The sequence below is a fragment of the Oryctolagus cuniculus genome, chromosome 7, assembly GCF_051225735.1.
Source record: "Oryctolagus cuniculus isolate XC-2025 breed Fujian yellow rabbit chromosome 7, ASM5122573v1, whole genome shotgun sequence".
Taxonomy (NCBI): Eukaryota; Metazoa; Chordata; class Mammalia; order Lagomorpha; family Leporidae; genus Oryctolagus; species Oryctolagus cuniculus.
In genome coordinates, this window is record NC_142873.1 from 127,704,781 (window position 1) to 127,719,763 (window position 14,983).

The 14,983-nt window shown below is 48.4% G+C and overlaps 1 protein-coding gene across 4 annotated transcripts in view; it reads right to left on the reverse strand.

Annotated features, from left to right (window-relative positions):
• The window catches only part of MAST2 (microtubule associated serine/threonine kinase 2), a 237,707-nt gene extending 225,058 nt beyond the window's left edge, over positions 1-12,649 (reverse strand). For all 4 annotated transcript variants that reach the window (XM_051857813.3, XM_051857815.3, XM_051857812.3 and 1 more), the window contains exon 1: positions 12,134-12,649. In XM_051857813.3, coding sequence (XP_051713773.1) covers positions 12,134-12,331 — 198 coding nt within the window. In that variant the 5' untranslated portion in view covers positions 12,332-12,649. The remainder of the gene's footprint in view (positions 1-12,133) is intronic.
• Between the last annotated feature and the right edge of the window lie 2,334 nt (positions 12,650-14,983).

Genomic DNA, 14,983 nt, shown 5'->3' on the forward strand with positions numbered 1-14,983 from the left:
CATCTTTAATTAGCATATAAATCTACAAATTTATGGTACGATATGATTTTTTGTCGCTCCCCCTCTTCGTGGAGGAACGACACCAAGCCCTGCCTAGGCTTCATATCCGAGTCACGGCACCATTATGTCGCTCCCTCTCTTCATGGAGGAGCGACACTGAACCCTGCCTAGGCTTCATATCCGAGTCACGGCACCATTATGTCGCTCCCCCTCTTCGTGGAGGAACGACACCAAGCCCTGCCTAGGCTTCATATCCGAGTCACGGCACCATTATGTCGCTCCCTCTCTTCGTGGAGGAACGACACAGGACCCTGCGCTGTTCTTTCGTCTGCTCGGCCCTCCCCGGGTTTGCTGCTGGTTCTTCCCGGGTTGGCTACTATCCCTTCCACCTCCGTGGAAGGGCAGTTCCCCCTGGCCACATTCCCCACTTCCGCAGGGGAGCGGCACACCGCCGGCCGGCTCTCTCGGGGGCTGCACAGGTGTTCCCCTTAGATATTCCCCTTAGATGTTCCTGGTGCATGCTGTCTCTCTCCTCCTTTATAGTCCTCCTCCGCCAATCCCAACTCGGCTGCCCACACGCCGAGTACGCTGCTCTCCTCCAATCAGGAGCAGCTTCTGCAGCTTGTCAAGTTGGTGAGAGGCAGCTGTGTAGAAGCTGTTTACTCCTCTCCCAGCGCCATATTGTGGGAGAGCAGATGCATAGAATAAGTCTTAATTCCAGTAACTCAGTCTAGTCCGAGCTGCTCCCCACAATTTTTCAATAGAAGTACATACTGTGTAATGCTCAAAATCATGACAACTGGTATATCCATCTCCTCAAACATTTACTATGTCTTTGTGGTCAGATATTCAAAATCCTTTCTTGTAGCTATTTTGAAATATAGTCAGCCTCTCCATATCCATGGTCCTACATCCATAGATCCAATGAACTACAGACTTAAAATATTCAGAAAAAAATTTTCATCTCTACTGAGTATGTACAGACATTTTTCTTGCCAATATTTCCTAAAAAATACAGTATAACAACTATCTATATAGCATTTACTTTGTATTAGATATAAATAATCTAAAGATGATTTAAAGTATATGGGATGATTGCAGAGGTTATATGCAAATACTATGCTATTTCAAATAAGAGACTCAAGCATCCTCACATCCTGGTATCCAAGGGGAATCTTAGAACTAATCCCCCACAGATGTTGAGGCACAACTGTAAAGGGCTCTATTACAGAGAAGAGGAAAGAGTATTTGTGCATTAACAATGAGGGACAGCAGTAAAACAAAAAGAAGTTTCATTACATCTCACTAGCAATGCATTTCGTGCAAGCTCTTAACCTCTAGCCTCTGCTCTATTTTCTCATTCCCATCACTTCCTTTGAGAACTTTTCTTCTGCCAGGACTGACCGTTGATCCAACGGAATCAGCTTTCAAACTCCTTTGGATCCCCACGTGTCTGTGTGGGATAAACAATGAATAATAACACCTACTAATGAAAAGAAGTAATTACCAATGTGCCTTAGGGATTTGATCAAGAAAGTACAAAGCTAAGTGGCAAATTTACAGGAGAACCACACAGCAGCTAGAATCAGTACTAAAGGATACCTACTGATCACAATGTTCAGCTGTCTCTGACAGCCCTGACCCTAGTTCACCATGAATAAACCCAGCCTGGAAAAAGCTCTATGAGTATAATGGACTGACCTCTAGGTAAAGGAGTACAATATGTCCTACGTTCATCACACAGCAGCAACCAAGCTTCAACTATCCGAAGTTCTCCGTTCCCAGTTAATTTGATGAAACTAAATACTCCAAAGTTAACTGGTTTTCAGAAATTGCCCCTTACCCAGATACCCTGGAGGAGAGGGGAAGGAGAACTGATAAACTCTCTGCACTGAAAACTCAGAAGAATTCTCAAGTGCCCATGTTTCAATCATCATGTCCTACATTCTATCCTATACACAGTTGCCAGATGTTAATGGTCTGGATATTAGGCTGGAGTCCCCCAAAGTTCTATCTTTAAAGACTTGGTCCTGGGTCAGCATAGTAGGCTAAGCCTCCGCCCATGCACCAGCATCCCATTTGGGTGCCGATTTGCACTCTCTGCAAACCAGCTCCTCTTCCAATCTAGCTCTCTGCTAATGGCCTGGGAAAGCAGTGGAAGATGGCCCAAGTCCTTGGGCCCCTGCACCCACATGGGAGACCCTGAAGAAGCTCCTGCCTCCTGGCTTCACATCGGTCTAGCTCTGGCTGTTGTGGTCATTTGGGGAGTAAATCAGTAGATGGAAGACCTTTCTCTCTGTCTCTCCCTCTCTTGGTCTGTAACTCTCTGCCTCTCAAATAAATACACAAAATATTAATTAAAAAAAAAAGACTTGGTACCATCAGCCATCATTGTGGTACAGCAAATTAAACCACCACCTGTGACACCAACATCCCATACAGTCACCAGTTTCAGCCCCAACTACTCCACTTCTAATCCACCTGTTAATGTACCTGGGAAAGCAGTAAAAAATGGCTCAAGCACCTGGGCCCCTGCACCCTTACAGCCACATCACAGACCCAGATGAAGCTCCTCACTTCAGCCCGGCCCGGCCCTGGCCATTGCAGCCATTTGGGGAGTGAACAAGCAGATGGAAGATCTCTCTCTCTCTCTCTCTCTCCTTCTCCTCCTCCTCCTCCTCCTCCCCCTATCTGTAACTGTCTCAAATAAGTAAATCTTAAAAAAAAAAAAAAAAAAAAAAAAAAAAGACTTGGTTTCCTAGAGTGACACTATGGGAAGAGGGTACAATCTTTAGGAGGTGGGGCCTAGTAGGAGCTCCCTAGGTCATGGGGGCATGGTTTTGGAGGGTAGTTCTCAAGAGAGGATTGCTATTAGGGCCTGACTTTGGGCCCAGTCTCTCCTTGCTTCCTGGCTCTCAATGTGATCTTTCCACTGCATATAGCCCACCATCTGCCATGGGGACTTCACCAAAGCCTGCATCATGCTATTTGGAACTTCAGTCTCCAAAACCGTTACTACATCTCTCTTTCCTTCTTAAGTGGCTTGTCTCAGGTATTCTGCTGTAGTAATGAAAAATCTACTTATATACTAGAGTAATCCAACTAAAACACAGGTAAGACTATACTGCTCCCCTGTTTATTACCTTTTATACCACACTAAAGAACTACTACAGCCTAGGCTCCTTTAGTCTTCATTTAGCAGCTATGCCTTCAACTTCAAGTCCCAGCAATACCAAACTGATTATAGCTCCCTACGTATATTATGCAGCTTCTCATCTATGTGCTTTTGGTCCCATGCTTTTGCCAATGTACTAACACCATAGCACAGAGGAAAGGGGCCAATTTTCTTCAAAATAATTTGAAAATTCCTCCATAAAACTGAGAGTGTTCTAGGAACAAAAATTGAACCATCTCCCATCCCCAAAAATGTGCCAAAATTTCCTTTATGTGTATATTTCTATCACTAACATTATTATTCAAGTTAACCAAATTCAAAATATTTGAATTACTTTCTATTCATTCATCCAATACTTTGCCTATTCATATTCATGAATAATTACTTTGCATCTCTTGTGAGCAAACCACTTGGCTATACATTGTGTTAGATAAATTGATTACATAGCTCCTACCTTCAATAATTTGCAATTCAAAAGCATAAATAATAAAATGAAAGCAGAACAACAGAAGTGCTAAAACATTGACTCATCCTTTAATTTAGCAAGTATTTATTCAGTACCTATTATATGTCTAGGAATGGATCACAAAATGTGTTACAGAAACAAAGTAAGATAAGAGTGAATATTAAGTGGCCGGCGCCGCGGCTCACTAGGCTAATCCTCCGCCTAGCGGCGCCGGCACACCGGGTTCTAGTCCCGGTCAGGGCGCCGGATTCTGTCCCGGTTGCCCCTCTTCCAGGCCAGCTCTCTGCTGTGGCCAGGGAGTGCAGTGGAGGATGGCCCAGGTGCTTGGGCCCTGCACCCCATGGGAGACCAGGAAAAGCACCTGGCTCCTGGCTCTTGCCATCGGATCAGCGCGGTGCGCCGGCCGCAGCGCGCTGGCCGCGGCGGCCATTGGAGGGTGAACCAATGGCAAAGGAAGACCTTTCTCTCTGTCTCTCTCTCTCACTGTCCACTCTGCCTGTCAAAAATAAAAAAATAAATAAAATAAAAAAAATTTAAAAAAGAGTGAATATTAAGTACCTACTTACTATGTGCTTCCCAATGATGTCATTTAATCACTTAGAACTCAAGTTTTCAATTTTTGTACCACAGAATTTTGAGAACTGGAATTTTAAGAGATTGACAGTTTTTTTTTTGTTGTTTTTTTTTGTCTTCCTTTGCCGTTGGTTCACCCTCCAATGGCCGCCGCGGCCAGCGCGCTGCGGCCGGCGCACCGCGCTGATCCGATGGCAGGAGCCAGGAGCCTTTCCTGGTCTCCCATGGGGTGCAGGGCCCAAGCACTTGGGCCATCCTCCACTGCACTCCCTGGCCACAGCAGAGGGCTGGCCTGGAAGAGGGGCAACCGGGACAGAATCTGGCGCCCCGACCGGGACTAGAACCCGGTGTGCCGGCGCCGCAAGGTGGAGGATTAGCCTAGTGAGCCACGGCGCCGGCCTAGATTGACAAGTTTTCAAAAGCCTATTCAGGCCAGCGCCGCGGCTCACTAGGCTAATCCTCCACCTGTGGCGCCGGTACCCTGGGTTCTAGTCCCAGTCGGGGCTCCAGATTCTGTCCCAGTTGCTCCTCTTCCAGGCCAGCTCTCTGCTGTGGCCCTGGAGTGCAGTGGAGGATGGCCCAGGTCCTTGGGCCCTGCACCCACATGGGAGACCAGGAGAAGCACCTGGCTCCTGCCTTCGGATCAGCACGGTGCGCCAGCCGCAGCAGCCATTGGGAGGTGAACCAACAGAAAAGAAAGACCTTTCTCTCTGTCTCTCTCTCTTGCTGTCCACTCTGCCTGTCCAAAAAAAAAAAAAAAAAAAGCCTATTCAAAGAACCTCCAATGATCCCACATGGAAAAACAACTTCACAGATGAGTTTCTGAAGCACCAGAGTTAGGACCAAAGCTTGAGTAGCATTTTACTAGGCAAAGGCAGAAAAGATCTTTTCAGAATCATGATTAACTAAATTAGGTACATGAAAGCACCTAATAATAAATATTTATTGAATGCCCATTACATAGTTTTTTGTTTTCTGTTTTTTTGACAGGCAGAGTTAAACAGTGAGGGAGAGAGAGAGACAGAGAAAGGTCCTCCTTTTCTGCTGGTTCACCACCCAGGTGGCCGCCACGGCCGGCGCATTGTGGCCAGCGCACTGCGCTGATCTGAAGCCAGGAGCCAGGTGCCTCCTCCTGGTCTCCCACGCAGGTGCAGGGCCCAAGCACTTGGGCCATCCTCCTCTGCTGCCTTCCCGAGCCACAGCAGAGAGCCAGACCAGAAGAGGAGCAACCGGGACAGAATCCAGCGCCCCAACTGGGACTAGCACCCGGGGTGCCAGCGCCGCAGGCGGATTAGTGAGCCACAGCGCCGGCCTACATAGCAGTTAAAAAACATGAGAAGCTAGAGGCAGCAAGACAGACTCTGAGGAACTCATTCTCTAGTAACAGACTGTCAACCAAATAGGACATTCATTGAGCATTATATGTTTCCAACAAATATTCAAATAACTGTTTCAAGTCATATACTAGGCCCTACGTCCACCACAATAAATGAAACAGTCTGGGGCTCAAAGAACTTACTAATGAGAGAGATAACACAATTTCAGTAAAGTATGCTATGACAGAGAAAAACAGAGCACCCTAGGGAACAAAGAGAAGGGGTATCTAACTCGGATTCTTCTAAGAAAAAGTGTCAGGTATCAAGCAGACCCTGAATGCCAAGATCTTCAGGCTTTATACTATGGGCAGTAAGAAGCTAAAGAGAAATAAAATGATCATTTAACAACTATTTACCCAGCACTTACCATTAGCCACGTAGTCAATGAGTGCCAATCTTATTACTAAAGGCTGAGTAAATACCATTAAGGTATGACAACAACCAAGACTGAAGTTTACAAATCCTGAATTAGAGAGTAGAGACAGCAGAAATGAAGAAGGCTTGAAAGCTGCCATGAAGGCAGAATCAGAAATACCTCAAAGCTGACAGGATAAGAGAGGCAAAGTAAAGGGAGAGGGCAAAGATCAGGGATGAAATTTCAAGTTTAATGACAAAAAAGAAATGGGAAAATGCAAGTTTCAAAAGAGAAATAATAGATTCTATTTTTTTTTTTTTTTTTTTTTTGGACAGGCAGAGTTAGACAGTGAGAGAGAGAGAGAGAGAGAGAGAGAAAGGTCTTCCTTTTCCGTTGGTTCACCCCCCAAATGGCTGCTATGGCTGGCGCGCTGCGCTGATCCAAAGCCAGGAGCCAGGTGCCTCTTCCTGGTCTCCCATGCGGGTGCAGGGCCCAAGCACTTGGGCCATCCTCCACTGCCTTCCCGGGCCACAGCAGAGAGCTGGACTGGAAGAGGAGCAACCAGGACAGAACCAGCACACCTACCGGGACTAGAACCCGGAGTGCCGGCGCCACAGATGGAGGATTAGCCTAGTGAGCCGCAGCGCCGGCCAATAGATTCTATTTTAATGATACAGAAATCTACCAACCTTCTGAGATCCAAATCCTGAGTCACAGCAAGAACTTATTCCTAAATACCAGCATAATTTAAGTATACCAAGCACTATTCTGTCTCATGAGAAATGGAGACGTCATTTATGAGATGTGGAAGCTTGCTGAGGAGCAAGGCTCTTACTACCTAAACAAACAAATTCCATCCTGCCTCACGACACACACATCTGAAATTTTGCTTTTTCAAAATCATAAATTATTAAAAGTTCTAGACTTTGAAGGTCACTATTACAAATTACAAAAGTTATTAGTAAGAATATAAATGCTGGGGCTGCCATCGTGGCATAAAGGGAGACGCCGCCTGCAATACAAGCATCCCATAAGGACACCAGATCAAGTCCCAGCTGCTCAGCTGCTCCACTTCTGATCTAGCTCTCTGCTAATACACCTGGGAAATAGTTCAAGATACCTAAGTCTTTGGGCCTCTGCACCCACGTGGAAAACCCAGATGAACCTCCTGGCTCCTGGCATCAGCCTGGTTCAGGCTTGGCTGCTACAGCCATTTGAGGGGCCAGTGGATGGAAGATCTCACTCTGTAACTCCGTCCTTCAAACAAGTAAAATAAATCATAAAAAAAAAATACTAAGAGTCTGTGTTGAAAATATCAAAGGGAAAAATGAAAATATAGGAGCCAGCACTATGGCACAACATGTTAAAGACCCAGCATCAGCATCCCATATGGGCACTGGTTCAAGTCCCAGCTGCTCCACTTCCGATCCAACTCCCTGTTGATGGCCTAGGAAAACAGCAGAGGATGACGCAAGTCCTTGGACCACTGCATCCACGTAGGAAACCCAGAAGAAGCTTCTGGTTTCTGGCTTTGGAACAGCTCAACTCCAGCTATTGGGGCCATTTGGGGAGTGAACCAGCAGATGGGAGACCTCTCGCTCTCTCTCTCTTCTCTCTCTGTCTCTACCTTTCTCTTTAACTTTTTCAAATAAATAAATCTTTAAGAAAAAAAATGAAAATATAAAACTAAGGAAAAAAGGCTTCAAATCACACTACAAAGTTCCACGACACAGTGCCATGAATAAAGAAACCCCATCCTAAGTATTTGAAACAAATAGAGCTAGCCTATACAAGGGGCTGGTGTTGTGGTGTAGCGGGTAAAGCCACTGCTTGCCACATAGGCATTCCATGTAGGTGCCAGTTCAAGTTCCCCACACTCCACTTCTGATCCAGCTCCCTACTAACGGCCTGGGAAAGCAGAAGATGGACCAAGTGCTTGGGCCCCCACATCCACATGGGAGACCCTGATGAAGCTCCTGGCTCTTGGCTTCAGCCTGGCCCAGCCCTGGCTACTGCGCCCATTTGGAGAGTGAATCACAAATAAATAAGAACAGAGTATAATAAAGGAATGAACTGAGGATGGAGGACATCTGGAGACTAGAAAGAGAAAACAGACAAAGGGGCATTCAGAAAAGCAATACTAGAATGGATATTATGATGAAAGAGAAGAAAATGTCAAGTAGGAACATATGGTCAACACTAACAAACAGTTCAGAGGATAAAAAGGTTAAGGATTAGGGGAAAGATTTTCAAATTTAGTCATTTAAAGGTGTGTGGGGTTTCTACATAGGTCTCTGTAATTTCACAATGAAGCTTTTCACAGGTAGTTATGCACTATATTTTCATTTGAAAAATAAATTTTAATATCCATCACAGTATATCCACACAATGGAAAATTACACATCAAGGAAAAGAATAAAGAGAGAGTTAAAGAATTCAATAACAAAAAGCATAAGGTGTGGGGCCAGCGCTGTAGTGTAGTGGGATAAGTCTCCGCCTGCTGGCAGGCATCCCACATGGGTGCCAGTTGCTGCTGCTCCTCTTCTGATCAGCTCTCTGCTATGCCTGGGAAAGCAGTGGAAGATGGCCCAAGGCCTTAGATCCCTAAAAGAAGCTCCTGGCTCCTGACTGGCTCAGCTCCAGCTGTTGTGGCCATCTGGGGAGTGAACCAGCAGATGGAAGAGCTCTCGCGCTCTCTCTGCCTCTGCCTCTCTGTAACTCTGCCTTTCAAATAAATAAATAAATCCTAAAAAAAAAAAAAAATGCATGGGCTGAGGCCAGTGTTATGGCGCAGCAAGTTAAGCCACTGCCTACAACACTGGAATCTCCTGTGGGTGCCAATTCGTGTTCCAGATGCTCAATTCCCAATCCAGCTCCCTGTTAACACACCTAGGAAAGCAACAGAAGATGTCCCAAGTACTTGGGACCCTGCCACCCACGTGGGAGACCCAGATAGAGTTACAGGCTCCAGGCTTTGGCCTGACCCAACCCTGGTCACTGTAGTCATCCGAGCAGTGAACCAACAGATGGAAGATCTTTCTCCCCCCACCCCCCACCCTTCCCTGTAACTCTGTCTTTCAAATAAATAAATATTTTTTTGAAAATGCATGGGCTGAGGGGCTAGCACTGTGGCCTAGCAGGTAAAGCTGCCGCCTGTAGTGCTGGCATCCCATATGGGCACCAGTTTGAGTCCCAGCTGCAGCTCTTCCAATCCAGCTCTCCACTATGGCCTGGGAAAGCAATGGAAGATGGCCCAAGTCCTTGGCCCCTGCACCCAAGCGGAAGACCCGGAAGAAGCTCCTGGCTTCTGATCAGCGCAGTATTGCAGTCATCTGGGGAGTGAACCAGTGGATGGAAGACCTCTCTCTCTCTGTAACTATGCCTTTCAAATAAATGGTTTTTGTTTTTTGTTTTGTTTTTTGTTTTGTTTTGTTTTGTTTTGACAGGCAGAGTGGACAGTGAGAGAGAGAGACAGAAAGGTCTTCCTTTTGCCATTGGTTCACCCTCCAATGGCCGCCGCGGCCGGCGCACCGCGCTGATCCGATGGCAGGAGCCAGGTACTTATCCTGGTCTCCCATGGGGTGCAGGGCACAAGGACCTGGGCCATCCTCCACTGCACTCCCTGGCCACAGCAGAGAGCTGGCCTGGAAGAGGGGCAACTGGGACAGAACCCAGCGCCCCGACCGGGACTAGAACCCGATGTGCCGGCGCCACAAGGCGGAGGATTAGCCTAGTGAGCTGCGGCGCCGACTCAAGTAAATCTTTTAAAAATAAATAAATAAATTGCATGGGCTGAATGTATCTTTGATTTGTGTAGTACACGTAAGTCACACCTCAATATATAAAAGTAAGCCAAAAAAAAAAAAAAGTAATGGGTGACTTTTAAGACATCAAAAGTATAAATGAAAAAACCATATCATAGTCTCAGGAATATACATCAGTTTAAGAAATTGAGTCAATACAAAATCACGGTTTTTTGTTTGTTTGGTTCTTTGTTGTTGTTGTTTTTGTTTTTTTTTTGTTTTGTTTTGTTTTTTGACAGGCAGAGTGGACAGTGAGAGAGAGAGACAGAGGAGACAGAGAGAAAGGTCTTCCTTTTTGCCATTGGTTCACCCTCCAATGGCCGCCAAGGCCGGCGCACCGCGCTGATCCGATGGCAGGAGCCAGGTACTTATCCTGGTCTCCCATGGGGTGCAGGCCCCAAGGACTTGGGCCATCCTCCACTGCACTCCCTGGCCACAGCAGAGAGCTGGCCTGGAAGAGGGGCAACCGGGACAGAATCCGGCGCCCCGACTGGGACTAGAACCTGTTGTGCCAGTGCCGCAAGGCGGAGGCTTAGCCTATTGAGCCGCGGCGCCGGCCTTTTTTTTTTTTTTTTTTTTTTTTTTAAGATTTTATTTATTTGAGTCACGGACAAAGAGAGGGAGAGACAGAGAAAGTTCTTCCATCTTCTGGTTCACTCTCCAAATGGCTGCAACAGACAGAGCTAGGCCAATCTGAAGCCAGGAGGTAGGAGCTTCTTCAGGGTCTAGCATGTGGGTGCAGGGGCCCAAGGACTTGGGCCATCCTCCACTGCTTTCCCAGGCCATAGCAGAGAGCTGGATCAGAAGAGGAGCAGCCAGGATGCAAACCAGCATCCACTTGGAATGCCAGCACCACAGGCTTGGAAGCTTACCCTACTATACCACAGCACCAGCCCAAAGATCATGTTTTCAAGATGGTTGCTGATGAAGAAAAAAACTTTGGGTTTGTAAGACAAAGAGAATAATACATAATATTAACTGCCTATAACAGACAAGAAGAGATGAAATCAAGGATATACACAGAGCAGTTAGCCTGAGAGAGGAAAGAATGAATACTTCTTTCTTGAAGACTAAGGATGAGCGAACAGAGAAATTCTGAGACAGAGAAGAGGAAAACAGCAAGTAACCTTGAACCATGCAGTGAAGCATGCAGTAAGGTCAACTGGAACAGGTAAAATCAGTCAAAAAAGGATCTGGACTCAAAGCGCAATTTTAAAGCTTTGGAGAGTTCTGCAAAGAACCTAAAAGGCAAGGATGGGGCTAGGAGAATTACAGAGAGGACAATGTTCAGCCGCCTGGAAGCGATGGCAGCGACAGCCAACAATGCAGTCTACTTCAGGACTGGTGAAGAATAAAAACTGTAAGAACAAAAGGGGGGGGGGGGCAGGACCCAAGGGCTAGCGCATGGATCACTAAAACTGTATCATAAAGAACAATGTCTAAGGAAGATATTTATTTAACTGAGGGAAAGAGGCAGGAGATCTGTAAGACGTCTCGAAAGATTCGAGGGTGAAGCCAGTAGTGCGCGGAACACAGCTGTGCAAAAGGAAAGCTGTTACTAGAGTTCATTATACAGAGCATCTTCCTGCACATCCAACAAGACCAAGGATCATAGACTCTCCCTTCACTCAACTGCCTGCAAGCTCCCAGAAGCAGCTTCTCCCTGACAAAACCGACCTTTATCCCCTACTCATAAATACACCTACCCTTGACTAATAAATTGTATCAACACATCCTGTCCACTTAGAAATCTCAGGAATATTTTTTACATTACTTTCTGTGTGTTCCCATTAGAGTGTTTTTAATGTTAACTAAAAGGCAGAGCTTAGAGCTCTGAATCCATAGCATTGGGCTTGGGCTTGCACACATGCAGGTGCTCTTTAAGAATGCTTTCTCTCGGGGTAGATGGTTACTGAGGAGAACCTTAACAATGATTCTCAACACACTCACTGGAAAGTAGGATGGCCTAATCAGAAAGCTTAGGAACGTCATCCATTTTTATAATTGTGAGGGTAACACTTAACTACATCAAACCGACTTTCCCCCTCTGATAACTCCTCCATACCCCTACAGCAGGCTTGCTCTTGGCAGCTGATACTCCAGGGTCCCTTCTCCCCATCCAGAACCCCTTTCCACAAATGTCCCTAGGATCATGTTTTCACTCCTCTACTCCCCCATCTCCAATTCAACCCAGGGCCACCATTTCCACTTCTACATTGCCCATTTTTCTGCCTCTCCAGACCTCCCACTCCTCCCCTCGACATACTCAGTCCCCACCCCTCAAACGCTCCATCCCAGGTCCTCCCGCCCGATGCCCCCTCCCCCACCGCTCCCATCAGGTTCCGCCTCACCATCCTCTCCCTCCAGGACCCCGGCCCGCCCTACCTGCTCTTTGCCTTCGGGCCCCCGGGGCCCGGTCCGCTCCTCCAGCCGCTGCCTCCCGGGCGGCGCTCGCCGGCGTGGGGACAGGGGCTGAGGCTGGGGCAACTCCACCGCCCGCTGAGCCCCATCCTCCCGGCGGGCGGGCTGAGGCGGCGGCGGCGGCGGCGGCTGCGGTCGGTCGCGGCAGCGGCTCCGCTTCATATCCGCGGCTGGGCCCTGCGGGCGTCAGCGCCACGGCTGTCCCGGCCTCACACGGCCCCGGGCCGCAGCGCTGCCGCGCCAACCACCGCCCGCGGCCACCATGGCCCGACGAGCGCCCGAAGCCACTAACCCTAACCCTCAGCGCCTCTGCGCTTTCTAGGGGGCTCAAGCGCCACGACCTCCTCGGCGCCCCTCACGGAGCAGGCAGCATCGCCGCCGCCGCCGCCACAGCTTCTTCTCCCACCCGGCACACGTCCGGCCGGCTACCCGCCGCCGCCGCCGCCGGCTGCACTGCCAGCCGCCCGCCCGCCAGCCTCCGACCGGCCCCGCCCCTCGCGCGCACACGCGGAGCCCGCCCGCCACCTCCGGCCGCGCGCGGCCTCCCGCGCACGCGCCAGCGAACGGTCGCGAAAGACCCGCCCGTGGCCCTGCCGCGCGCCTGGGACAGCGGAAGGGGGCGGGGCTCCCAGCGCGCGACGGCGGCTGAGGAGATTCATTGATTTCCATTCATCCATTCATGACGCCGCGTGCCGTGCCAAGCTGAATCCTGAGGATCCAAAAATGAGCTGGAAACCATTCAATGTCCTCAAAAACTAGGAGAGAGGGGCCAGGGGCTGAGAAGAGACGAAACATACAAAAGGGCACAGGAGGCCAACATACGCCTTTTATTGAGTGCCTGCCGACCCTCGCCTGCTTCTCACATCATGCTTTGGAGTCCAATCTACTCATTCTCCTGGCAGCGACAGGAGACAGGGCTGAAGTGAAATGCACCAGGCCACCCAGCAAATCGCTGATCAACCTGGGCAAGACTCTAATTCTCATTCTTCTGTCCCTTTCCACTGTTTCCTGTGCCTTCCAAATTGTGGACAGTCCTTACAAAAGAGGAAGAAGTAATGGATTCCTTCTGGGGGTGGAGAGGACAAAAAAGGTTTCCGGAATGACCCCCAGGACTCACCACTAACGATGAGGTCATCAGTAGTAGCCCAGTCCAGCCTCCTGTGGCCTGGGCAGCCTGACTCATCTGCTCGGCAACACGTGGCGGTAGCTCAGCCCTGCCTGGCCCTCTGGCTATTGCTGGTCTGCCACAAGGTTGTTTTTCCTCTCTTGGCCTAAATAGAGTTTATTCCCAGAAGCCTTTCCTGAAGGTTTCACCCATTTGTTCCGGCCTCCTCCCTGGCCCTTTCTGCCCAATAATAGCTAACGTTACGGAGTGGCTACCAGATCTCGGACGCGATACATTCAACTCACATAGGCACAAACAAGAGGTAAATTTTATTTTTCCATTTTACAGTTGGAGAAACAGGCTCAAGTTACATAACATGCTCAAGGTCACGCAGTTAACAGGTGCAGAGCAAGGACTCAAACCCAGATCTGTCAGATACCAGAGCCCACACAGAAAACCAATGTGCTCAACAGCCAGTCTGCTTCCGTACTCCCTGTCCCCGTTCCTCACCACCCATCCCACTGCCTCTACCGGAAACCTGAATATCATTCTGGATGCCTTCCTTCTTCCCCCTTCCTCACATCCAATTAATGAACAAGTCCCATTGCTTCAGCAACCTCACCCTCTCTCCCATCTGCCTCCTCTTTCCATTCCACCGCAACTTCAGTCTTCTCTTCCTGCACCTGCTTGACTGGGAAAACCTTCTGACTGGTTCTGTTGTGCACCCAATCTCATTCTCTTCAGTTCCGTCCTCACAAGAATCTTCACAAAACATGTTACTTCCTTGCTTGAAACAACTAAATGAGTCTCAGGATGAAGTGTAAACTTACTAAAGCCCTCAAAAATCTAGTCTCTGCCTCCCTTCTACTAGTCCATGTTCTGATAACCATAGTTATACCTGGTATATATACAGGATCTGCCAGATCCTTGGTTACAAACAATAGAAACACTCTGATAATCCTAAACCTAAGGGGGGATTTATTAGAAGCCTACAGAGAAGGGATCACAGAACTGAACAGATTGGAGAAGCAGGCCTATGAAACTGGCAGGGAACAAAGAGCCTTCACAGACTGCACATCAAGGACAATCTCAGGACACTGCTGTCACCACCTCTAGACGATGTGCTGTGCCGCTGCAACACACCCCTGCAAAGGAATTCTAACCTTCTCTTCGTAGTTGCATGACTGTTCCAGACTCGTAGTCTCTGGTGGGGGAAAGCACCGATGCAGCCTCGGTCACCTAGGGAGCAGAGGCCCATTTTACCTTCTCAGCTTTCAGTGTTGGGAATGAGAAAGTCAGTGTGGCTGACAGACTAAGCCCTCAGAATCCACCACCTTCCTGGTAGTTACACCTTTGTGTAATCTCCTCTGTGGGTAGGATCTGGGACTTATTTCTAACCAATCAAGTACAGCAAAGGTGGGGTGAGCATTTGCCCTTACAGTTAAGATGCTGGATTGGGACACTGTGTCTCACGTGAGAATGCCTGCGTTACATACCTGCCTTTGGCTCCTGACTGTAGCTTCTTGCCAATGCAGACCCAGGGAGGCAGCAATGATGGCTCAATCAATTGGGTCCCTGCTACCCATGTGGGAGACCTGGATGGAGTTCCCTGCTCCCAAAATCAGCTTCAGCCCAGCCTTGGCCACTGGACATCTGGAAAGTAAGCCAGTGAATGGGAGTTTCTCTCTCTCTCTCTCTCTCTCTCTCTC